Here is a 26,311-nt window from a genome sequence, read left to right as displayed (position 1 = left end):
ACAGATGTAAAAACCATCATAAGTATCCTTTTTTCTATAATGGGTCTATTTAGTTTCCATTAGGGTATCCGCCAAATGCTGGACACCTTAATTGAAACCATTATAATCAAGCTAGATTAGTTTCCAAGACCGTCCTTGAGCTAGACATTTAAATATAGGATGTCAAGGATGAATATCACTATTTGTCCCTGGTATTGTGTAAATGGTTCCCAAACAGTGATTCTATATCTAACTTTGAAAACACACTCTCTGTTGAGCCTCACCCCTAAAGTACATTATTTTTGATGGTATTATTTAGTGAAAAAGGTAACAGTTCTAGTGGAAGTGGTTGTCAGAGCTTGTTACCTGGCCCATCGGAGGGAGAGTGGGGTCCGTTAGGGCTCCTTTTAATTTAGTCTCCGACCAATTCCTTTACTTTGGGGATGAGGGTTCATCGGGGGGGAAAGAGGGTGGCTTCATCTGCTTAGGGCGCCAAAATGCCTTGTCCCGGCCCTGGTACAGGGTCAGCATGTCCCGCAGCCACAAGGATCCCTGGCGCCCCACGCCTTTCAGCACCAGCTTTTCCAGTGGGTCCAACATCAGGGATGACAACAGTGATGGTCCAAGCTTGAGGCAACAGTGGAAAAGGGGGGCTCACCTTTTCTCCCTGACCTATTACCCCTTTATGAACCTCTCTCGTAATATGAGCCAATCAGACGTTCTGCACATCCACCAAAACTAACAATCTTTGTTGTTAGTTGCCTACAAAACATCATTGTATGTATAGAAAGGGCATTGGTGCATATGATCAAAACATACGCAGATCAACTTTAATAAATTCACTGACTGGTAGAGTAAGTAACATTGATTTTGTCATTACAGTTGCACCTATCAGAGGGTAGGATATATTAGGCAGTAAACAATTAGTTGTTGAAGCTATTGTTGGACTCAAAAAACAAAGTGCTAGCATTGCTGTCTATATACTATGTTCATTTGTCAGACAGCACATGGGTGCTCGGCAGTCATGTTTTCAATGGTGAGCAAGTACAAAGCCACTGCCAGAAGCCATGGATTTACAATGGAAACAAAGGGAGTAGCCATTAAAAGTCCAACGGTCCTTTCCTTTTCTATCCCGACATCATTTGTTTTGTAGGAGAGTTGGCTGGTCACACTGAAATTAGTGGATTCGGACGATTTTCAAATAATTTATATTGAGTCGGTAGGAAGAGTTTTTCAACCCCTTCTTGTCGGGGAGCAATGCTCTTCCACTTGATTGACAGTTCGGACCATTGGTATCGTCATGTCCCCGGTGTGTTTTTAGCATGAAGCTGTAGTTTTGATTCTTACATTGTACTGAATAATGAAAAAGTTTATCTGGATGAATTTCTCTCTATTTCCATCTATCTAAACATAGCTAGTGATCTATCCCACATGACAAATCTTCTTTCTTTTTCACCTTCTCTCAAGGTCTTGGACACTCTCACCTACAATTTTCCCATCTGAGTCCTGGAAATCCTGCTCTATCCCCATCAGATGGAGAAGGCCTGTCTCCCAATGAGATGCGTTACCGGAATCCAGGGTCCCGGCGTATGTCCATGGATGTGAGTGCAGAGGTCTAAGATTTTATCAGTTTTAAATAGCAATTGCTATTTTTTTTTTAATGATCTGGAAATAAGAGGGAAAATTTGTGGATATAGTATATAAATATATGCCCGGCTGCACATTGAATTTGAGAACTTTTACAATCTCTGCAAAGGTCACTCGCCACCATTGAGGTACAGGAGAAAATACGATATCCCATTTTGGACTTATATACCTTTGCACAATTACACTTCCTTTTTGTTTGACTCCTACAGGTCCAGATCAATTCAGTAGTATCCTGGAGATAATAGAGTGAGAAAATTCTTTATTCCATATACTTTCAAAAATTAAAACAAAAGCACTTTTGATTGTATTAAACCTCATAGTATGCTGATTCCTGCCTAAACCAGGGTTTCGCCTTGCTTTAGGCTTCTTCCTGTGAAGATTTAAATACATACCACAAATATACAATAATAACAAGCAAGTACAATAAACATGAGCTTAGTAAGTGAGAAACTTGTAACTGACTACTCAGATTTTTTCCTTTTCTGATATTTATTGCATTCGACTTACCTTATTCAGCTTCACATGCAATAATTAGGAAAGACTAGAGTTCACAGTACCCAGTGACAGCATCACCTCTAAAATTGACATTGTCTGATACCAAGATGCAAAGGTTGTCCTTACGCTTTCCACCTGTTTCAGATAGGAAGTGGGTATAAACCACTCTCTGACTCCTCTGGTTGGGCATGTTGAAATCCAACATGCCCAGTCATTTTTTTCCTTTTACATCTGCCTAATATTCACATTGTACTACTCAATACTACTCTGCATTTATATGTGAAATATGCATGAAATAGTTGTCTAGACCTGTTGAAAACGACTTTCCTCCGGTGTGTATGGACGCTTAAGAAATCATAATCTTTTAAGAGTCACTGGGTTCCCTGGGATACTTGAGATGGGAGCGATGGGATTCACAATCCTGGGTACCTACTAGTAGTGTTGAGCGAATTTGTTTGGCATTTCAAATTCGGGTTCGTGTTCGGGGTTCCGGCTTGTTCGCGCCAAAAAATCGGCTCCGCCCACGAACATACCTGATTTGCCACGCTGTCACGCAGACAAAAGCTGTAGGAAATATAATAAATTAAAAAAAATTACCATTACTCACCTCTCTACTTCCCTGCAGCTCCAGCGCCAATGCTCTGGTAGTCTTTGCCAGTCTTGGCACTTTGCTGCCGTGTCCATGTTAATGCACTTCACGTAAACATTAAAGGGCAGGGACCACCTAAGTATCGGAGTTAGGGGCGTGGCCTAGCCAGCGATGTGATAGGACGCGGTCTGGAACTCTCCCGCCGACCGTAGCTGTGTGCGCTGAGCCAGGACGCCGCAAAGCCTTTGAAGTACCGCTGGATCGTGGGGGAAGGTCTCCTGTCGCCCCGGGGAGTGTTCCTGACAAGCAGGACTGCCGTAATGACCCGCACCAGGCAGCGAGATCCCGGCCCTGGAAGAGGAGGTAGGGGCCAAGATGGCGCCGTAGCTCAGAAGGAGTCATCCAGAGAAAACACAGCGTGCTCCAGGAGGATGTAGGCTGCTGCACGCCTGGAGAGGTTTGCGAGGGTGGAAGCAAGTAATAATAAAGCTGGACTCTCAGAGGGGGAGGCTGGGGCAGAAAATGACATGGAGGATCAGGAGAGTGCAATAGATACAGTGGACGGTGAGGCTGATGGCTCTGGAGAAGATGAGCAGGACAAAAATGTGGAGTCTGCTGTTGATCCTGATGTGGGAGAACCCACTTTGAAAGATGTGTTTACTGTGGTGTCGTATTGCAAACAAGCGCTTACTAAGCTGTCAAAGCAGGTTACTGGTGTGCAAGCAGAAATTACTAATATTAAAGCTGCAGAAAGCCGATATCCGCACAGGAGAGGTAGAGGAAAGAGTGAGCACGGCGGAGGACACCATAATATCTGTACAAGCTGCTCAAAAAAAGCAGGACAAGCTGTTAAATGATGTTATTGCTAAAAACGACGACTTGGAAAACAGGTTAAGATGTAATAATGTCAGGATAGTGGGGGTCCCGGAAAAAGCAGAAGGATCAAACCCTACAGAATTTATTGAGAATTGGCTGCTGGAAAAATTTGGAGCTGATAAACTATCAAAAGTCTTTGTTGTAGAGCGAGCTCATAGAGTCCCACTGAGACCCCAGCCTCCAGGAGCAGCCCCCCGAGCCATGTTGGCTAGGATCTTAAATTATAGAGACAGAGTCACTATCCTGCGTATGGCGAGAAAGACTAAGGAGTTAACAATAGATGGTCACGATATCTCGTTTTATTCAGACTATTCACCCACGGTGCAAAAATTACACATGAGTTACATAGATGTATAGAAAAAATTGAGAGACATGGGACTTGCGTATTCTATGATGTATCCGGCCAAGCTGAGACTGGTTGCTCTGGGTAGAATTCACTTTTTGCAATCTCCAGAAGAAGCTCTGGAATGGATTAAAAAGAACTCTAGAAGAGTGCGGGAATACAAAGACAGCTGAAGAGAGGCAGAATATATGTTTTGTGCTTGTGTCTATACTTATCATTTGCTGTCCTTTTTCAACTGCATTTAACTACTTGTTGCAGGATACAAGTTTGATTCTGGACGAAGGCGGTGTGCTGGCGATGCATACAGTTTATATACTTGTTATCTAATACCTTTTTCATAAGGCGGGAGAGACCTTGGGGAAGACATTCGGTTCTTGTCTATTTGAAGTTTAGGCGGGAGGGATTATCTGGTGGAGTAGGCCGGTTTCATTCACCCACTCTCGGATAGAGAGAGAGAACGGAACGACAAATTGGGAGGAGGATTGGGGGTGACAGAGAAGGGTAGAAGTTATCTTAGTTTTGGGTATGGGTGGGGGAGGGAGATGGGGGGGCGGACGGCATGGGGGGCACTGTATGATGTGGTTATATACACAGATATTGATTCTGATAAACAATGGTGGGTATGGTTAAGGTATTAAGCTGGAACATACGTGGTTTGGCGGACCGTAAGAGACGGGCCACTATTCTGCAGAATATTTTAGCTCGAGGGCCCTCCATTATCTGTCTTATGGAAACACACCTGACAAGGGACAAAATTGTTTTTTTAGCGAGGAAGTGGGTCCAAAGAGCATACCATTCTACCTATTCTGCATATGCAAGGGGGGTTTCTATCCTGGTGCATGTGGGAACTCCGTTCGAGGAGGTTGAGATTAAAATAGATAAAGATGGGCAATACGTTTTTCTAGTTTGCAGACTTTATGGCAAATTATATTGTGTGGTGGCAGTATATTTTCCACCGCCATACACTGGGACGAAGCTGCAGGAGATTATAGAGCTCACGAGGCATTGGGTAGGGATTACTGTGTTGCTGATTGGGGATGTCAACAATATAATGAATAAAATTTGGGACAAAACTAATAGGCATTCGGGAAGAAATGACGGAGAGGAGGAGACACCCTTTGCTAAGTATGTATCAGAGGTGGGCCTGATAGATTTGTGGAGAGTGAGACATGTGGGAGTGAGGACATACTCGTGCTACTCTTCGACACACGGCTCTATGTCTAGAATAGACCTAGCCCTTGGAAATGGGATGATTGACCAAAACGTTATGCATATTGAATATCTACCTAGGATACTCTCTGATCATTGTCCCTTGGTGGAGCTGAGGTCCGGTATATGTGGGGGCTGTGGACGGAAAGAATGGAAGGTTCACCCAGTATGGTTAGAAACGGTGGATATTCAGAAAATAGCAGGAGAAGTGGAGGAGTTCTTCCAGAATAACGTGGGAAGTACAGCCATAGGAACTGTGTGGGACACAATGAAGGCTTATGTTAGGGGTTTGCTGATCCGAGATATTTCCAGAGTTAAAAATCAGAACAGAATGGAGGAAAGAGAGGCATTGGCCATGCTGAAGAGAGCAGAGGAGGAATTGGTGCTTAACCCCACCGTAGAGGCGCAACAGACCATGAGAGAAGCTCAAAAAGGTGTGGATAAAATATTTCTAGCCAATGGGGAAAAAAAGAGGGAATTTCAAAAAATTGCCTTTTATGAAGAAGGTGAAAAAGTTGGCCACCTGTTGTCTATTATAGCGGCAGCGCAGAGAGAACTGGGATATATATACGGTCTCCTGGATCCAACAGGCACCTTAGTTACTGAAACGCGAGATATCTTGAAAGTGTTTAGGGACTTCTATGGTGATCTATATCATTCTAAGTTAAGTAACACGGGAGATGACATAGACCAATTCTTGAGGGGAACCCAGATATCTAGACTTAGTGAGGAGGCTAGGGATAGCTTGGAAGGCCCCCTGACGGCGGAGGAGATGGAGGAAGCTCTGGCTTCAATGGCAAATAATAAAGCCCCAGGAGCAGATGGCCTACCAACAGAATTTTCTAAACATCTTAGAGATATACTATTGCCAAAATTGAAGGATGTGTTTCTGGAGGCCTTGGAGGTGGGAGAATTACCGGAGTCAATGCGGGAGGCTACAGTAGTGGTTTTGCCCAAGGCGGATAAGGATCGGACACAGCCAGATTCGTATAGACCCATATCTCTACTACCGGCTGATATTAAAATCTTAGCTAAAGTATTGTCTAACCGATTAAGCCATGTAGTTTTTAGTATTATACACTCAGATCAGTCAAGTTTTATGCCGGATAGATCAACGGCTATTAACTTGAGGCGATTATTTTTTAACAAGCAGTTGGCCACTGACAATGCTGGGCATAGAATTGTAGTCTCACTGGACACACGAAAAGCCTTTGATAGTGTGGAGTGGAGCTATCTCTGGCGAGTTCTCCAACTGATGGGATTTGGTCCGGTTTTTGTGGCCTTGGTAAAGTTATTGTATACGCGCCCTGTAGCTAGAATAAGAGTAAATGGGGAACGGTCAGATAAATTTGATATGACAAGAGGGACCAGACAGGGCTGCCCCCTCTCCCCGCTGTTATTTGCCCTGGCCATAGAGCCGCTGGCTTCTGTAATGAGACAGTCAGACGTGGTAAAGGGATTTCGGTATGGAATGGTTGAGGAGAAGATAGCATTGTACGCAGATGATATTTTATTATTCTTACAGGACCCTCAAGCGTCATTACATGGTGCAATAGCTGTCATCAATAGATTTGGCCTGTTATCTGGGTTACAAATTAATTGGGATAAATCTCATATTATGGAAATAGATACCCTGGATGGCTTAGATGTTGAACAGGTGGAACGTGCACAACTTAAATTAGTACGAGAGTTTAAATATCTTGGAATTACAATAACATTACCAGTAAAGGAGTACCTTCAGTTGAATGTATACCCGATAATTGGGAAATTAAAAGATAAAGCATCTACGTGGAGCAAAATGCGCCTCTCGGTGGTGGGACGCACCAATCTTCTTAAAATGGTGCTGATGCCCAAATTGCTATATGTTTTACATAACTCCCCTGTGTGGATCCCTCAGTCGGTGTTCCAGCGTATTAATTCAATATTTAGGGTTTTGGTTTGGGGTGGAGGAAAACCAGGATTAAGCTGGAGACTCTCCAGAGGCCGAAAGAAGAGGGGGTCCTCGCCTTACCAAACCCGAGGATATACTTTTTGGCAGCACAGTCCCAGCATATTAGAGGGTGGGCACTGAAGGGGACTATCCAGGCGGTTTTGGAAGCACATCTTAAAAAGGGTCCATTGGTGGTGGGCCTAGAATCGGGACTTTTTGGGAAGAAAGGCAGGTCATACCCGACATGTGGCTTAGTCCATAAACTATGGATGAGGGTGAAGAGGATTAGAGGTATAGTGGGAATGTCTATGTATACTCCTATTTGGGATAACGAAAATTTAGGTGAATTTTATAAGATAGGAGAGCTCAGAGGATGGGTGGTAAGGGGTATACAGTACATTTACCAACTGATGGATAACCAAAACATCAAAACCTTAGAGATGCTAAAAGAGGAATTTCATTTATTAGACAGACACAGCTATCAGTATACACAGGTTAAACATGCGTTTATTAAGTAAAGGAAAATCAAGAACCTGTCTGTTCAAAAGGATATTGTTATTGACTATATTTGTATTTTGTACAGCAGGCGTCATATCTAGGGTGTATGCTGATCTGCTTCACACCTTTCTATTGAAATATCCTGTTTTGGCGAGGGAGAGGTGGGAAGCAGACGTTGGTACCATTGAAGATGACAGGTGGGAATCCATTTTGAAATATATTCCTAAATTGTCTCTAAATGAACCTGCCAGAATGTCCCAGTTACTTCTTGTACATAGAGCATATAGATCACCCGATTTTTTGTTAAGGATAGGGGTACGGGAGAATTCGAATTGCCCGAGATGTGGGTCAGAAAGTGCTGATATACAGTGCCTACAAGTAGTATTCAACCCCCTGCAGATTTAGCTGGTTTGATAAGATGCAAATAAGTTAGAGCCTTCAAACTGCAAACGAGAGTAGGTTTTATGAACAGAAGCATAAATGTTACAAACCAAAAAGTTATGTTGCTCAGTTGAATTTTATTAAATTTTAAACATAAAAGTGTGGGTCAATTATTATACAACCCCTATGTTTAATATTTTGTGGAATAACCCTTGTTTGCAATTACAGCTAATAATCGTCTTTTATAAGACCTGATCAGGCCGGCACAGGTCTGTGGAGTTATCTTGGCCCACTCCTCCATGCAGATCTTCTCCAAGTTATCTAGGTTCTTTGGGTGTCTCATGTGGACTTTATTCTTGAGCTCCTTCCACAAGTTTTCAATTGGGTTAAGGTCAGGAGACTGACTAGGCCACTCCAACACCTTGACTTTTTCCCTATTGAACCAGGCCTTGGTTTTCTTGGCTGTGTGCTTTGGGTCGTTGTCTTGTTGGAAGATGAAATTACGACCCATCTTAAGATCCTTGATGGAGGAGCGGAGGTTCTTGGCCAAAATCTCCAGGAAGGCCGTGCTATCCATCTTCCCATGGATGCGGACCAGATGGCCAGGCCCCTTGGCAGAGAAACAGCCCCACAGCATGATGCTGCCACCACCATGCTTGACTGTAGGGATGGTATTCTTGGGGTCGTATGCAGTGCCATCCAGTCTCCAAACGTCACGTGTGTGGTTGGCACCAAAGATCTCGATCTTGGTCTCATCAGACCATAGAACCTTGAACCAGTCTGTCTCAGAGTCCTCCAAGTGATCATGAGCAAACTGTAGACGAGCCTTGACATGACGCTTTGAAAGTAAAGGTACCTTACGGGATCGTCTGGAACGGAGACCATTGCGGTGGAGTACGTTACTTATGGTATTGACTGAAACCAATGTCCCCACTGCCATGAGATCTTCCCGGAGCTCCTTCCTTGTTGTCCTTGGGTTAGCCTTGACTCTTCGGACAAGCCTGGCCTCGGCACGGGAGGACACTTTCAAAGGCTGTCCTGGCCGTGGAAGGCTAACAGTAGTTCCATAAGCCTTCCACTTACGGATTATGCTCCCAACAGTGGAGACAGGTAGGCCCAACTCCTTGGAAAGGGTTTTGTACCCCTTGCCAGCCTTGTGACCCTCCACGATCTTGTCTCTGATGGCCTTGGAATGCTCCTTTGTCTTTCCCATGTTGACCATGTCTGAGTGCTGTTCACAAGTTTGGGGAGGGTCTTAAATAGTCAGAAAAGGCTGGCAAAAGAGATCTTTAATCCACACATGTGAAGCTCATTATTCTTGGTGCCTGAACTACTTCTTAATACTTTAGGGGGACCAAACAGAATTCTTGTGGTTTGAGGGGTTGAATAATAAATGACACTCTGAATTAACTTTTTACGTTTTAAAAAAAAAAAAAAAAAAAAAAAAATTTGCTGCAGTGCATTTCCCACTTCCAGGCTGATCTACAGTACAAATGTCACAATGCCAAGTTAATTCTGCATGTGTCAACCAGCTAAATCTGCAGGGGGTTGAATACTACTTGTAGGCACTGTATTACATGTTCTGTGGAGTTGCCCAAAGCTTGCAAGCTATTGGTCTGAAGTGGCTGGCCTAATTGAAGGACGATATCACTGTATAATTCCTAGGGATCCGGTAGTTTGCTTGCTAGGATATGTGGAAGAACTTGTGGGGAATGATGACACAAAACTGGCAATTGCCAGACTTTTATATGCAGCTAGGAAGGTAATAGCGAGGTATTGGGTGCGAACGGAGCCTCTCTCTAGACAGGAATACATAAGGCAGGTGGATTATGTGGTACGAATGGAGGAAAAAATTTATTTAAAAAGGAAAAACGCCAAACTCAGTGACAACCTATGGGCACCATGGAAGGTGTGTTAATGATAATGCTTTTGGAGGAAAGAATCCGATGACTACATTACATTATAAAACACATTGTAATGATTATAAGTAGTGTTGAGCGATACCTTCCGATATCAGGAAATATCGTATCGGATTGGATCGGGCCGATACCCAAAAAGTATCGGATATCGCCGATTCCGATACCGGAAACCAATGCAAGTCAATGGGACACAAATATCGGAATGAAAATAAACCCTTTCTTTCCTTGTAGGTTAATTCTACATGAAGTAAAACAACTAAGAATAATGTAGAATGACATGAAAAGCCGGCAATTCATCAGCGGCATACACCGGTACCCGACAATTTACAACAGAAAGAATAGAGCATCACACATAGATTAGATAGATAGAAACATGTCAGTCACATATATATGAAGTACAGTGACAGTGTTGCTTACTGTACTTGTCATTTAGTGTAAAGGATTTATTAAAAAAAATATTAGTGTTTTCGTGCACCGTCTCTTTAAAAAAGCCGGCCGGCAATTCAGCAGCGGTACCCGACAATTTATAACAGAAAGAATAGAGCTTCACACATAGATTAGATAGATAGAAACATGTCAGTCACATATATATGAAGTACAGTGACAGTGTTGCTTACTGTACTTGTCATTTAGTGTAAAGGATTTATTTAAAAAAATAATAGTGTTTTCATGCACCGTCTCTTTAAGAAAGCCGGCCGGCAATTCAGCATCTGTACCCGACAATTTAGAACAGAAAGAATAGAGAATCACACATAGATTAGATAGATAGAAACATGTCAGTCACATATATATGAAGTACAGTGACAGTGTTGATTACTGTACTTGTCATTTAGTGTTAAAATAAAGGATTTATTTAAAAAAAAATTGGCGTGGGGTTCCCCTTAATTTTAGGCTCTAGCGGAGGTTAAGCAGACAGCTGGGGCAAATGTTTGAAGCCTGGGAAGGGGGTAATACCCACGGAGCTTCCCAGGCTACTAATATCAGCCCCCAGCTGAATACCTAGCCTTTACTAGCTATTAAAATGGGGGAACCCCCCCCAAAAAATAACGTGGGGTCCCCCCTAATTTAATAGCTAGCACAGGCTAGGCAGACAGCTGGGGGCTGATATTAATAGCCCAGGAAGGGTGCCATGAATATTGGCCCCCTCCCAGGCTAGAAACACCAGCCGTCAGCCGCCCCAGAAATGGCGCATCCATAGGATGCGCCAATTCTGGCACTTAGCCTCGCTCTTCCACGCTGCCCTGGTGCGGTGGCAGGGGGTAATAGGGTTGGGGTTGATGTCAGCTTATAATGCCAGCTGACATCAAGCCCAGGTTAGTAATGGAGAGGCGTCTATAAGACACCCCCATTACTAACCCCATAGTCAAAGTTAAAAGAAAACACAAACACCCAGAGTAAAGTCCTTTAATTGAAATAAAGACACAATTCTTTATTGTTCTAAATTAAACCATACTTACCATCACGCCCATTCCAGCTGAAGCCAACGATCTCCTGCAATAAAAGAAAAATAATAAAGCAACCTCATCCTTACCTTTCGATGGTTCCCAGGACAGCTCCAGCTCTGCTACATCGAGATGACAGGCTGGACCGCAGCAGAAAGCTGCCATCCAGCCTGTCATCCCGCGGACACTGAGAAGCGCAGGCATGCTTGCGCTCCTCAGTGTCTCTCTGTGACGTCATCCAGATGAGCCGAGTTCATGTCCAATGAACTCAGCTCACCTCATGCACGTCACTGACAGCGTGGGAAAGTTCTCCTGCACTCAGCGCTTCAGCGTGAGAATTCTCCCACGCTGTCAGTGACATACATGAGGTGAGGTCATGTCCAATGAACTCAGCTCACCTCATGCACGTCACTGACAGTGTGGGAAAATTCTCACGCTGAAGTGCTGAGTGCAGGAGAATTTTCCCACGCTGTCAGTGACGTACATGACGTGAGCTGAGTTCATTGGACATGACCTCGGCTCATCTTTATGCCGTCACAGCCAGACATTGAGGAGCACAAGCATGCCTGTGCTTCTCAGTGTCTGCGGGATGACAGGATGGATGGCAGCGTTCTGCTGCGGTCCAGCCTGTCATCTCGATGTAGCAGAGCTGAAGCTGTCGTGGGAGCCATGGAAAGGTAAGGATGAGGTTGCTTTATTATTTTACTTTTATTGCAGGAGATCGTTGGCTTCAGCTGGAATGGGCGTGATGGTAAGTATGGTTTAATTTAGAACAATAAAGAATTGTGTGTTTATTTCAATTAAAGGACTTTTTTCTGGGTGTTGTGTTTTTTTAAATACTTTACTAGAAATTCATGGTGGTCATGTCTAATATTGGCGCGACCCCATGAATTTTGGGCTTAGGGCCAGCTGATAATACCAAGCTGGCCTTAACCCCTTTATTACCCAGTGAGCCACCGCACCAGGGCCCTGGATGAGTTGGGTACAGCGCCAGAAGATGGCGCTTCAATGAACGCGCCATTTTCTGGGGCGGCTGCGGACTGCAATTTGCAGCGGGGGTGGCCCAGAAAGCTTGGGTCTCCCTGCGCTGCGGATTCCAGCCCCCAGCTGCATAGTTGTATCTGGCTGGACACAAAAATAGGGCGAAGCCCCAAGCATTTTTTTTTTTAATTATTTCATGAAATTCATGGAATAATTAAGAAAAAAAGGGCTTCCCTATATTGTTGTGTCCAACCAGGTACAAATAGGCAGCTGGTGGTTGGGGGCAGCCCATTCCTGCCTGCTGTACCTGGCTGGACACAAATATAGGGCGAAGCCCCACGTCAATTTTTTTTAAAATAAATCCTTTATTTTAACACTAAATGACATTTGAGGAGTTAATAAAGATGCAGTCCCTAAATTATTATTTATTTTTTAATTAATTTTTCCCAAAACTTTTGACGTGGGCTTCGCCATATTTTTGTATGCCAGCCAGGTACAGCATCCAGCTTCTATGAACGCGCCATTTTCCGGGGTGGCTGCGGACTGCAATTTTCAGCGGGGGGGGGGGGGGAGAAAGCTTGGGCCTCCCTGCGCTGCAGATTCCATCCCCCAGCTGCCTAGTTGTACCTGGCTGGACACAAAAATAGGGAGAAGCTTCACGTATTTTTTTTTTTTAATTATTTCATGAAATTCATGAAATAATTAAGAAAAAAAGGGCTTCCCTATATTGTTGTGTCCAACCAGGTACAAATAGGCAGCTGGTGGTTGGGGGCAGCCCGTTCCTGCCTGCTGTACCTGGCTGGACACAAATATAGTGCGAAGCCCCACGTCAATTTTTTTTTAATTATTTCATGAAATTCATGGAATAATTAAGAAAAAAAGGGCTTCCCTATATTGTTGTGTCCGGCCAGGTACAAATAGGCAGCTGGTGGTTGGGGGCAGCCCGTTCCTGCCTGCTGTACCTGACTGGACACAAATATAGGGCGAAGCCCCACATAATTTTTTTTTAATTATTTCATGAATTTCCTGAAATAATTAAAAAAAAATTGACGTGGGGCTTCACACTATATTTGTGTCCAGCCAGGTACAGCAGGCAGGAACGGGCTGCCCCCAACCACCAGCTGCCTATTTGTACCTGGCCAGACACAACAATATAGGGAAGCCCTTTTTTTCTTAATTATTCCATGAATTTCATGAAATAATTAAAAAAAAAAAAACGTGGGGCTTCTCCCTATTTTTGTGTCCAGCCAGGTACAACTAGGCAGCTGGGGGATGGAATCTGCAGCGCAGGGAGGCCCAAGCTTTCTGCCCCCCGCTGAAAATTGCAGTCCGCGGCCGCCCCGGAAAATGGCGCGTTCATAGAAGCTGGATGCTGTACCTGGCTGGCATACAAAAATATGGCGAAGCCCACGTCAAAAGTTTTGGGAAAAATTTATTAAAAAATAAATAATAATTTAGGGACTGCATCTTTATTAAGTCCTCAAATGTCATTTAGTGTTAAAATAAAGGATTTATTTTAAAAAAAAATGGCGTGGGATCCCCCATAATTTTAGTCTCTAGCGGAGGTTAAGCAGACGGCTGGGGCAGATGTTTGAAGCCTGGGAAGGGGGTAAAACCCACGGAGCTTCCCAGGCTACTAATATCAGCCCCCAGCTGAATACCTAGCCTTTACTAGCTATTAAAATGGGGGACCCCCCCAAAAAAAATGACGTGGGGTCCCCCCTATTTTAATAGCTAGCAAAGGCTAGGCAGACAGCTGGGGGCTGATATTAATAGCTCAGGAAGGGTGCCATGAATATTGGCCCCCTCCCAGGCTAGAAACACCAGCCGTCAGCCGCCCCAGAAATGGCGCATCCATAGGATGCGCCAATTCTGGCACTTAGCCTCGCTCTTCCACGCTGCCCTGGTGCGGTGGCAGGGGGTAATAGTGGTGGGGTTCATGTCAGCGCCAGCTGCCATGAAGCCCAGGTTAGTAATGATGGGTGTCTATAAGACACCCCCATTACTAACCTACAAAGTGTTAAAAAGAAAAAACACACTACACCCAGAAAAAAATAATTTATTTGAAATAAAACACCATTTTATTTAATTCTTAGTTTACTAAAAAAAAATAGTTACCTGTCCACGTTCCTGCGCTGATCTCCCATGCACAGCTGTCACATCTGGAGATGGTGACAGCTGTGCATGGCTGCTGTAAGCTCACGCTGCCGGGAACACGTCCGCTCCCGGCAGCGGGAGCCACTGACTGAGGTTACCGGAGTGCATTCAGGCAGCGCAGCTCCGGAGACCTCCTTTACGGCAGTGCTGTACCGTGGGAATTTCTCACGATACAGCAGTGCCGTAAAGCAGCTAACCGGAGCAGCGCTGCCTTAACTCTGGTGAACCCTTACGGCCCCGTCATTCTAGCGGCGGCAGCGGTTCAGAGCGGTCACATTCTATGTGGCTGCTCTGAACTGGAGATCTTCGTGGGACACTCGTGGACTGCTACGGAGGGGTAAGGATAAGGTTGTGGTTTATTATTTTATATTTTATTACAGGAGATCGATGGCTTCGGGGAATTAGGTGTCTAGGTGAGTATAGGTGTAGTTTTTTATTTTTTACTTTATTTTAGGTGACGATCGGCGGGGACAGGTAATGTATAAACTAATTTCTTTTAGGTAACCACTGGCCACCAATGACATGTATCTAACATTTATTGGGGACACAGTAGGGCAATTTATATAGCAGGATCAGGCTGATGGGAACTACTGCTCCCATCGAGCTGATCCTGCTGGCACGAGTGGACGGGGGACAGACATAGGCCGATGGGAGTAGTAGTGTCACATCGGCCTATGTCTGCCTGCACGCACACACACCCCGCACACACACACACCCCGCACACACACACCCCGCACACACACCCCGCACACACACACACCCCGCACACACACACCCCGCACACACTAATCATGACGGGTCTGGGAGGTGAGGCTGACCTGTGCGGCCGTGGGAAAGTTCATGTGAGTTCATGCAGTCAAGCATGAACTCACATGAACCCTCTGAGGGCACCGCGGCTACTTCAAATGAACAGCTGATCGGCATCACCTGATACCTCAGCTGTTCATTTGAAATAACCGGCGGGAAAGCGCAGCACAGAACGGGAAAGCCGGCGGTGAAGTCTTTTCACTGCCGGCTTCCCCGCCCGGGTCCTTCGCTCCTTGGTGCTGCGCTCCCCGCCCGGTCCTAATTTACGATTGGGATTGGAGGTGGCGAGGGGAGCGGAGGATCGGGGTGGGAGGCTGCGGGGAAGCAGTATGGGGCTGTGTGATTGTTTAAAAGCCGGCGGCTTTTTACCGCCCGCCGGCTTTTAAACAATCAGGAGAATTCTCCCACGCTGGGATGGCATTCTGATGACAAGCTGGATCGCAGCTGAGCGCTGCCATCCAGCTTGTCATCCTTCACAGACACTGCAGAGCGCAGGCATTATGGGAACTTCCGATTCCGGTATTCGATATTATAAAAGTATCGGAATTAAGTATCGGAATTCCGATACAGTGAATATCGGCCGATACCCGATATTTCAGTATCGGAATGCTCAACACTAATTATAAGACGTTGAAACATATGTTATATAATGATAAGGGTTTATTGTCGTCCGTAAAAGGGGAGGGAGGGAGGGTGAGGGGTTCTTTTTGATAATAAGAAAATGTGAAATTATTGTACTGAAGATGTATTTTATTATCCTATCTTTAAATGAATAAAAATTTATCTGATTTAAAAAAAAATAGTATCGGAGTTAGAACCACAGTGAATTTAACAGGTGAGTTTAGTAACAACTAGGTTAAAAAAAGTACATTGGCAAACAAATAACAGGCATGCTGGGTTTAATAGTTCCCCAGAGAGCTGTAGAAATTCAGTACCTGCTGCCATCTTTGGGATCCTCACCTATCAGGAGAAAAGGGGTGCACAGACCGTGGTTTGCCAATCATTAGGGGACACAGACAGAAGATGGCCCCTATGCAAGAACAATATATGAGTCCTTTGCAGTCTATTAGCTCAACATAATGCACAATTGAATGAGTTTTGGACGTTGAAATGGGCCCCCTTACCTCTTGGGCTCCTATGCAGCTACACAGGTTTCACCAATATGTCCGCCCTCACTGCTAATATCTTCCCAATGCAGTTGTCATATACTTTTAGAGATGTGGTGTCATGCAAGCGCAGCCACATGTTTAATATAGGAAAATCTATCACAAAAAAAATATTTAATATCTTTCCCCTCCAAAACAAAATGTAAATATAATCTTTTAGAAATTGTGGGAAAAAAGTGCTACACCTCAATAACTTACTGACTCCCATGCAGAAAAGTCAGGCCAATCTTTCGAGCCGTGGGATCCCCACATGCTCTTTGGGGGCTCATAAACCACAACGGCAGCTTCTAGTGTCAGGACACCAGATCAGATTCTATTGTGAGATTGCGTAATCTGACTAAACAATTGCACAATTACAGAAGTTACCAATCAGTAACCAAATGACTAGTTGGGTTGTGTGTTTGGAAATGCCAAGGCAGAATTTTGGTCCTCATCTGGCACCTATTGACTGGATAATATAAACGCAGTTAGGCCCACATTCAAGACTGGTTCAGTAGGAAAGAGGGCCGTGTCTGTGAAATCCTACAATATACAAGGTAAAAGACAGATGAGGGTCCCAAGTAGTCCCCCTTTTTCCACTGCACGACTGCATCAAGGAGAAGCTTAAAGGGGTTGTCCAGGCAACATAAAACTTTGCCCAGGTAATGGGATATGTAAAAAACAACAAAGCCAGTCATCCTTACCTACCGTCACCCACCAAGATCCAGTGAAGGCCGCTCCGTTGTCTGTGTATAGACTGGAAGTGGTGATGTCACATTCCACCCCTGCGGCCTGTGATTGGCCTTAGCGGTTAGTTGACTTTGAGCAGCACGTCATTATAAAACATCCGATGATGTGCTACTCAAGTCACCTGACTGCTGCAGTCTATCTAAGGTTGCAGCAGTCTGACAGCTGGTGGAGCGGTGATATCACTGCATCCTGTCCCTGCATCTACCAAGGAGTGGCCAATACTGGATCCAGGTGGGTGCCGGTGGGTGAATATAATGGAGTTTGTTTTTTACAAACCCCATCCACTGGGCAAAGTTTTATTTTACCCAGACCAGCCCTTTATTTGCAAAGAAACAAAAAACCTGACCAGCAGCTCATAACAGAATTATGCAGATGTGACCGATGCAAGATGATTTGACTGGGTAATATACAAACCAAAGAATAAAGCTGCACTCTGTATGTGCTAATATGTGTGCAAACATTGCATATATGAAATGTAAATGGCATTGCTGATATATAGAATATACTTATAAAATGAAGGTACTTAAATTGGCTAATTCACGAAAGCCCACCAGCTGTGATAAGGCGTACCTTTCTCTGGTGCAACCCTAACTGTCGCCGACAGAGAGAAGCCAGAAGACCGCGCTGTTTGATTTCTCCTACTCCTGCACTGACTAGAAGCACTTCACCTTCATATTAAACGGTGAAGGTTTCTTATAGCAGTTCAGGGGTTAATCTGCTCAGTTGAGAGCTCTTGGAAGCTTACCTGCCTTAAGGCTCTCAGCTGTCCACTGTTGGACACTCCCCTCTCCTATATATACTGGACTCTGGCAAGCAGGCATTGCCAGAGTTAGTTTCCTTGCTGCATGATTCAGGAGTTGGTGGAGTGTTGTTTGAGGAGGCGTTTGGTGGATTTATCTAAGACTGTTGCTTGGTTTTGGTTGTGTACAAATCCACTCCTTCTCCTACTTTGGTTTTTCCCATCCTTCACTCCCCGGTGTTTCCCTCTGTTTGTGTGTGCATATTTGTATGATTGGTATTTTCCTTTATCCCTGTTCGTATTACCTTGTTAGTCTGGTTGGTGTATTGCCTTACACTACTACTCTCCTCTTCCCTGGGTGAGGGGAGGGAACAGACTGAGGGCGGATTCAGGAGCTCAACAATGTACGTGGCCCTGGCATCTTCACCATTAGAAGTAATCCGGGAACAGGGACAGGTAGGGCACCCCTAGCTTTATGGACAGGGTGCCCTACAGAGTCGTGACACTAACCTTTTCTACCAGATATGTCTCTCCCAGGTCAAAACCCTAAAAAATGTAAAGGTCAGGTAGGATCCAGTGCTGATTAAAAATAGCTAGAGGGTACGTGTACACCTCATAAGACACCGGCATACTCACCTCATTTTCCAAGATGAAGACGCTTAGGGAAGATGCCACCGGTGTTTTTCCTGAAAAATCTTCGTTGATGTTCTTTCTGTTGTTTTTGCGACGACCTTTGGCACTGGCATCTTGTTTTTGTGATGTAATGTTTAAATAGCGAGCAGCATTGAAGCAGAAGCCACCCAAGGAATGAACATGCTACTGCTTTTAATTTCTTCCCAACAGCAAGAACAACACGGCATACATTGCTAGTCTTGGCATCAAAATGATGACACCAGGCCACCCCTTGGGTGTTGTATGATGGATACATCTTTGTGTTGTGGTTCTTGTAAATATTTAAGTTGCACCAATATTGAAGTTGATGTGAACTCAGCCTTAGGCCAGTATGGGATTACTTTACTGACCTTTTTAAATTACCATATATTACTAAGTATATGTGAGAACTTTGTCATGTATGATAATAACATGTGTTATTAGTAAAATTAGTGTAAATAGATTCGCAAGACCCCGTCCGTCAGTTATGCCATTAATCTGTGGCCACTGGACGAAAGCCCTGAAAACGCCTGGTACCTACTAGCATGTACTAGGCGGTTCTTAGGGCTCCCAGAAGCCATAGGTGACTAATGTGGCTAATGGACCAGGTTCTGCAAAACGATTCTCACCATCTCTCGTTATTATTAGTGTAATATTTTAGGTATGGGAAGAGGTGGGAAGTTTGGGAATATCCAGTAGCCTTGCCATCTGTAAAAAAAGAGTCCCTTGTTTCTCAATGGTGTGTATACGCAGGAGTAGATAGTTCTGTCTGGTATGATTCTGATCACAATTATTAACACGAGATGACTCTGCACCTACTGTATACAGTATAACAATGCCGTCTCCTATGTGGCGGAGGGCCCTTGGTTATATATAGGCAATAGTGTGATTGCATGCAGTGCACAGATACAACACTGGGTATCAGCAATCACAATAATCTCTTTTCTGCCTTCAGCTTCGCGCTCTTTTTTTTTCTTTGAACACACAAGAGTTGCTTTTAATTAGCTACAGCTCTTGACACTGCAGGACCACAGGGGATTCCTTTAAAATATTGGATGACATTGATTTTAATAGATGTCATCTCATTCTTTTTCTTGCAGTTGAGCACAGGGCTTTTTCATTTGTATCATTTTTTGATGTTTCTTAATATATCCCTTTAATTGTATATTATGCTAAACATGAATGCGCTGTTCTTGTTTGTGACATGCTTTGTATATGGTGGTCTGATGTGAATTATTTTACAGTACATTCATTTTTATCTTCATAGCGCAGACTAGAAGCTATTTTGTTGGTCTGGAAAAATAATTCATTAAAACTCCTTTGACCTCTATGAACAATGCATCTTGTTTGGAAGACCACCACTGAATAAGTGGCATTTTCTATGGATGTCTTTGAGATGTATACAGATGCATTGAATGTCAGTTATGTATCAAACTGTCTCCTGGCACACTCTGTATGTACAGTACAGACCAAAAGTTTAGACACACCTTCTCATTTAAAGATTTTTCTGTATTTTCATGACTATGAAAATTGTACATTCACACTGAAGGCATCAAAACTATGAATTAACACATGTGGAATTATATACTTAACAAAAAAGTGTGAAACAACTGAAAATATGTCTTATATTCTAGGTTCTTCAAAGTAGCCACCTTTTGCTTTGATGACTGCTTTGCACACTCTTGGCATTCTCTTGATGAGCTTCAAGAGGTAGTCACCGGAAATGGTTTTCACTTCACAGGTGTGCCCTGTCCGGTTTAATAAGTGGGATTTCTTGCCTTATAAATGGGGTTGGGACTAGAGATGAGCGGTGTTTGACTAGAACTGTTCGCCAATCTCAAATTCGAGCTGTTTTGGGCGGTGTTCGACGAACGCGAACGATTTGCAAAAAATTCGGCTGTTTGAGGTTATGTTCGATAACTGTTCGTGTACCAAAAGCATAATTGGATTTTTTCACATCATGCAGGGATTGTCTGCCACTCACTGTAATGCCACAGCCATGGTGGTTGTGGCATTACAGTGGTTGCCCAAATCGATGGGAACAGTGCTCACGGTGAAATATAAAAAGCCGGCAATTCAGCAGCGACATACACTGGTACCCGACAATTTAGAACAGAAAGAATAGAGCATCACACATAGATTAGATAAATAGAAACATGTCAGTCACATATATAAGAAGTACAGTGACAGCGTTGGTTACTGTACTTGTCATTTAGTGTTAAAGGATTTCTTAAAAAAATTCATGAAATAGTTTAAAAAAAATTGACGTGGGGCTTCGCCCTATTTTTGTGTCCAGCCAGGTACAGCAGGCAGGAACGGGCTGCCCCCAACATTAGCTGACTATTTGTACCTGGTCGGACACAACAATATAGGGAAGCCCTTTTTTTTTAAATTATTTCATGAATTTCATGAAATGATTGAAAAAAAAATACATGGGGCTTTGCCCTATTTTTGGGTACAGCCAGGTACAACTAGGCAGCTGGGGGCTGGAATCCGCAGAGCAGGGAGGCCCAAGCTTTCTGCCCCCCCCGCGGGAAAAATTGCAGTCCGCAGCCACCCCAGAAAATGGCGCGTTCATAGAAGCGCCATCTTCTGGCGCTGTAACCAACTCATCCAGGGCCCTGGTGCGGTGGCTCACTAGGTAATAAAGGGGTTATGGCCAGCCTGGCATTATCAGCTGGCCCTAAGCCCGAAATTCATGGGGTCATGCCAATATTAGACATGACCGCCATGAATTTCTAGTAAAGTATTTAAAAAAACACAACACCCAGAATAAAGTCCTTTAATTGAAATAAACACACAATTTTTTAATGTTCTAAATTAAACCATACTTACCATCACGCCCATTCCAGCTGAAGCCAATGTCTTCTGCAATAAAAGTAAAATAATAAACCAACCTCATCCTTTCCTTTCCATGGTTCCCAGGACGGCTCCAGCTCTGCTACATTCACATGACAGGCTGGATCGCAGCCTAAAGCTGCCATCCAGCTTGCCATGCCGCAGACACTGAGAAGCGCAGGCATGTTTGCGCTCTGCAGTGTCTCTGAAGGATGAAAAGCTGGATGGCAGCGCTCAGCTGTGATCCTGCCTGTCATCTCAATGCCATCCCAGCGTGGAAGAATTCTCCTGCTGAAGCTCTGAGCGCAAGAGAATTTTCCCACGCTGTCAGTGACGTGCATGAGGTGAGCTGAGTTCATTGGACATGACCTCGGCTCATCTTTATGCCGTCACAGCCAGACACTGACGAGCGCAAGCATGCCTGCGCTTCTCAGTGTCTGCGGCATGGCAAGCTGGTTCGCAGCTTTTGGCTGCGATCCAGCCTGTCATGTGAATGTAGCAGAGCTGGAGCTGTCCTGGGAACCATGGAAAGGTAAGGATGAGATTGGTTTATTATTTTACTTTTATTGCAGGAGATCGTTGGCTTCAGCTGGAATGGGCGTGACAGTAAGTATGGTTTAATTTAGAGCATTAAAGAATTGTGTGTTTATTTCAATTAAAGGACTTTATTCTGGCTGTTTGTGTTTTTTTTTAACTTTGACTATGGGGTTAGTAATGGGGGTGTCTTATAGACGCCTCTCCATTACTAACCTGGGCTTGATGTCAGCTGGCATTATAAACTGACATCAACCCCAGCCCTATTACCCCAGTGCCACCGCTACAGGGCAGTGGGAAGAGCGAGGCTAAGTGCCAGAATTGGCGCATCCTATGGATGCGCCATTTCTGGGGTAACTGACGGCTGGTGTTTCTAGCCTGGGAGGGGGCCAATATTCATGCCACCCTTCCTGGGCTATTAATATCAGCCCCCAGCTGTCTGCCTAGCCTTTGCTAGCTATTAAAATAGGGGGGACTCCACGTCATTTTTTTGGGGTTCCCCATTTTAATAGCTAGAAGAGGCTAGGTATTCAGCTGGTGGCTGATATTAGTAGCCTGGGAAGCTCCGCGGGTATTACCCCCTTCCCAGGCTTCAAACATCTGCCCCAGCCGTCTGCTTAACTTCTGCTAGAGACTAAAATTACGGGGAACCCCACGCCAATTTTTTTTTTAATAAATCCTTTATTTTAACACTAAATGACAAGTACAGTAATCAACACTATCACTGTACTTATTATATGTGTGAATGACATGTTTCTATCTATCTAATCTACAGTACAGACCAAAAGTTTGGACACACCTTCTCATTTAAAGATTTTTCTGTATTTTCATGACTATGAAAATTGTACATTCACACTGAAGGCATCAAAACTATGAATTAACACATGTGGAATTATATATTTAACAAAAAAGTGTGAAACAACTGAAAATATGTCTTATATTCTAGGTTCTTCAAAGTAGCCACCTTTTGCTTTGATGACTGCTTTGCACACTCTTGGCATTCTCTTGATGAGCTTCAAGAGGTAGTCACCAGAAATGGTTTTCACTTCACAGGTGTGCCCTGTCAGGTTTAATAAGTGGGATTTCTTGCCTTATAAATGGGCTTGGGACCATCAGTTGTGTTGTGCAGAAGTCAGGTGGATACACAGCTGATAGTCCTACTGAATAGACTGTTATAATTTGTATTATGGCAAGAAAAAAGCAGCCAAGTAAAGAAAAATGAGTGGCCATCGTTACTTTAAGAAATGAAGGTCAGTCAGTCCGAAAAATTGGGAAAACTTTGAAAGTGTCCCCAAGTGCAGTTGCAAAAACCATCAAGCGCTACAAAGAAACTGGCTCACATGAGGACCTCCCCAGGAAAGGAAGACCAAGAGCCACCTCTGCTTCTGAGGATAAGTTTATCCGAGTCACCAGCCTCAGAAATCGCAGGTTAACAGCAGCTCAGATTAGAGACCAGGTCAATGCCACACAGAGTTCTAGCAGCAGACACATCTCTACAACAACTGTTAAGAGGAGACATTGTGCAGCAGGCCTTCATGATAAAATAGCTGCTAGGAAACCACTGCTAAGGACAGGCAACAAGCAGAAGAGACTTGTTTGGGCTAAAGAACACAAGGAATGGACATTAGACCAGTGGAAATCTGTGCTTTGGTCTGATGAGTCCAAATTTGAGATCTTTGGTGCCAACCACCGTGTCTTTGTGCGACGCTGAAAAGGTGAACGGATGGACTCTACATGTCTGGTTCCCACCATGAAGCATGGAGGAGGAGGTGTGATGGTGTGGGGGTGCTTTGCTGGTGACACTGTTGGGGATTTATTCAAAATTGAAGGCATAATGAACCAGCATGGCTACCACAGCATCTTGCAGCGGCATGCTATTCCATCCGGTTTGCGTTTAGTTGGACCATCATTTATTTTTCAACAGGACAATGACCCCAAACACACCTCCAGGTTGTGTAAGGGCTATTTGACCAAGCAGGAGAGTGATGGGGTGCTACGCCAGATGACCTGGCCTCCACAGTCACCAGACCTGAACCCAATTGAGATGGTTTGGGGTGAGCTGGACCGCAGAGTGAAGGCAAATGGGCCAACAAGTGCTAAGCATGTCTGGGAACTCCTTCAAGACTGTGGGAAGACCATTTCCGGTGACTACCTCTTGAAGCTCATCAAGAGAATGCCAAGAGTGTGCAAAGCAGTCAACAAAGCAAAAGGTGGCTACTTTGAAGAACCTAGAATATAAGACATATTTTCAGTTGTTTCACACTTTTTTGTTAAGTATATAATTCCACATGTGTTAATTCATAGTTTTGATGCCTTCAGTGTGAATGTTCAATTTTCATAGTCATGAAAATACAGAAAAAAATTTAAATGAGATGTGTCCAAACTTTTGGTCTGTACTGTATACATTTTAAGATGAATATGCCATATAGCAAACCCAACCTTCAATGGCGACAGTCATAGTGGACCTGTTTATTACGCAGATCAATCTATATCATACTCTTTATACTTTCTTTATACGCTCCAAATGCAAAATATTGTGTGTTTTTGTTCAAGAATACATGAAAAAAAAAAAGTTTATAAATGGAAAGTATGTTCCCTGCACTATCACTAGTTCATGATGAGTTGATTGCATTTAAAGGTCTGTCAAGTCATATGATATAGATAACGTAACTTATCCTCTGCATAGGTCATCAATATCAGGCCTGTGGGGTTGCATCCCCACCAATCAGCTTTTATTAGCTCCAGTGGTGGCCATAAGTAAACATTAACGGAGCTGCACTGTGCAGCTCCTCTTAATGTGTAGCTGCTGCTGCCAAGTACTGCAGGACAGCTCTTATACAAGAAAATGGAAGATGTGTAGCTCCTTTCAATGTTTACAGTTGCCACTGGAGCTAATAGCAACTGATCATTGGGGGTGCTTGGTGTCGAACCCCCACCAATCCAAAACTGAAGACCTGAGTAAAGAATACATCATCAATACTGAATATAACCCCTTTAAAGCTGTTCACATCTACATTGGAGGCTTCTCTAGTGTCCTATTTCTGGCCAAATATGCAGGACTCCATGATAGAAATTAGGCTGAACTCAATATGGTCAATGGCCATCATGCAGGGGGTCCAGCATTTTAGTTATTGTAGTATGTCTGTTCTTATAATGGACTCAGAATACAAATGTGAACAGAGTCTAATGCAGCATATCTAGTTTCCACAAATAACTGAGCTCTGCATTTTTCCATATTCATAATTATAGTATAAGTGGTGGAAATAAAATCCTACCAACTAGGTATATGTCATTACAAGGATAATCAAGGTTTTTTCCAGTAAACAAAGCAACTTTAATAATAAAGTGCTAAGACAGATGCATTTCCTGTGCCTTATCGTAAGGGATAATACCATGATGTTACCATAGTAACACCTAGAAGTACATAGAAATACAAGAGCTTTTGTATTTTATTAATGTGTCAGTTATAGATGCAAAAAAAATGCCACAGAGTAACCATGTCATCATAATATTTATGCAAAATAAAGTAAGCACACTTGTTAATGTGTCAATACTTAAAAATTTAATTAGCTTCCATTTTACCTTGTGGCTTAAATGTGCTGATGGTGTAACAATTTAGCCATGTGCCATCATTACAAAATCCTTTCCGGAGCTGAGGCATATATTTTGAAGGACGTATATAGCTTTGAGGGAGACATATATTTTGGAGGATGGATATAGCCTTGATGTAGATCTGACTAACATTGTCATATTAAATTATTCCTGATCCATGACACCATATACTTCTAAACAAACAATGTGGGACGACATAATACTGGAGGTGGGATGACTGAGGGAGCATCATACTGTGTTGGAAGTTTGTGGGGGGCATTGTACTATGCTGGGGATCACTGTAGGGACATCAAACTGTTGGGGTAGTGTAGAAGTATCATAATACGTGGTGGTCACTGTGGGGACATCATAATGTGTTGATTTCACTGTGGCGGCATCGCAATGTGTGAGGGGCACTGTGGGGACATCATCATGTGTTGGGAGCAGTGTGGTGGCATCATAATGTGTTGAGAAGCTCTGCGGGGACGTCATTCTATGTTGAGCGCACTGTAGCGACATCATGCTGAGTTGAGGGCACTGCTGGCATCACAGTGTTGGGGGGGCATTGTGGGGACATCATACTTTGGTGGCATCATCATGTTTGGGGGCACTGTGCGGACATGATACTGTGTTGGAGGCACTATTGAAACATACTGTGTTAGGGGAACTGTGGGGGGCATCATACTTTGCTGGGAGCATTGTGGGGTCATAATGTGCGTGTGGGAGTACTGTGGGGGCAAACTGTATGATGGAATTCATAGTGGGAGAATCATACTGTGTTTGGAGGACATTTTAAATGGCATCATACTC

General features: G+C 43.9%; 1 protein-coding gene across 4 annotated transcripts in view; it reads left to right on the top strand.

The window, feature by feature from the left end:
- CDK18 (cyclin dependent kinase 18) overlaps positions 1 to 26,311 on the top strand; it is a 221,070-nt gene that overhangs the window by 144,367 nt on the left and 50,392 nt on the right. For all 4 annotated transcript variants that reach the window (XM_073666970.1, XM_073666972.1, XM_073666973.1 and 1 more), the window contains one exon: positions 1,447 to 1,580. In XM_073666970.1, the coding sequence (XP_073523071.1) occupies positions 1,447 to 1,580 (134 nt within the window). The remainder of the gene's footprint in view (positions 1 to 1,446; positions 1,581 to 26,311) is intronic.

This window comes from Phyllobates terribilis, unplaced genomic scaffold, assembly GCF_046119375.1.
Source record: "Phyllobates terribilis strain yellow unplaced genomic scaffold, ASM4611937v1 Scaffold_2__4_contigs__length_985480577, whole genome shotgun sequence".
NCBI classification, from domain to species: Eukaryota; Metazoa; Chordata; class Amphibia; order Anura; family Dendrobatidae; genus Phyllobates; species Phyllobates terribilis.
Note: the sequence above shows the minus strand (reverse complement) of the source record. Positions and strands in the feature narration are given on the sequence as shown.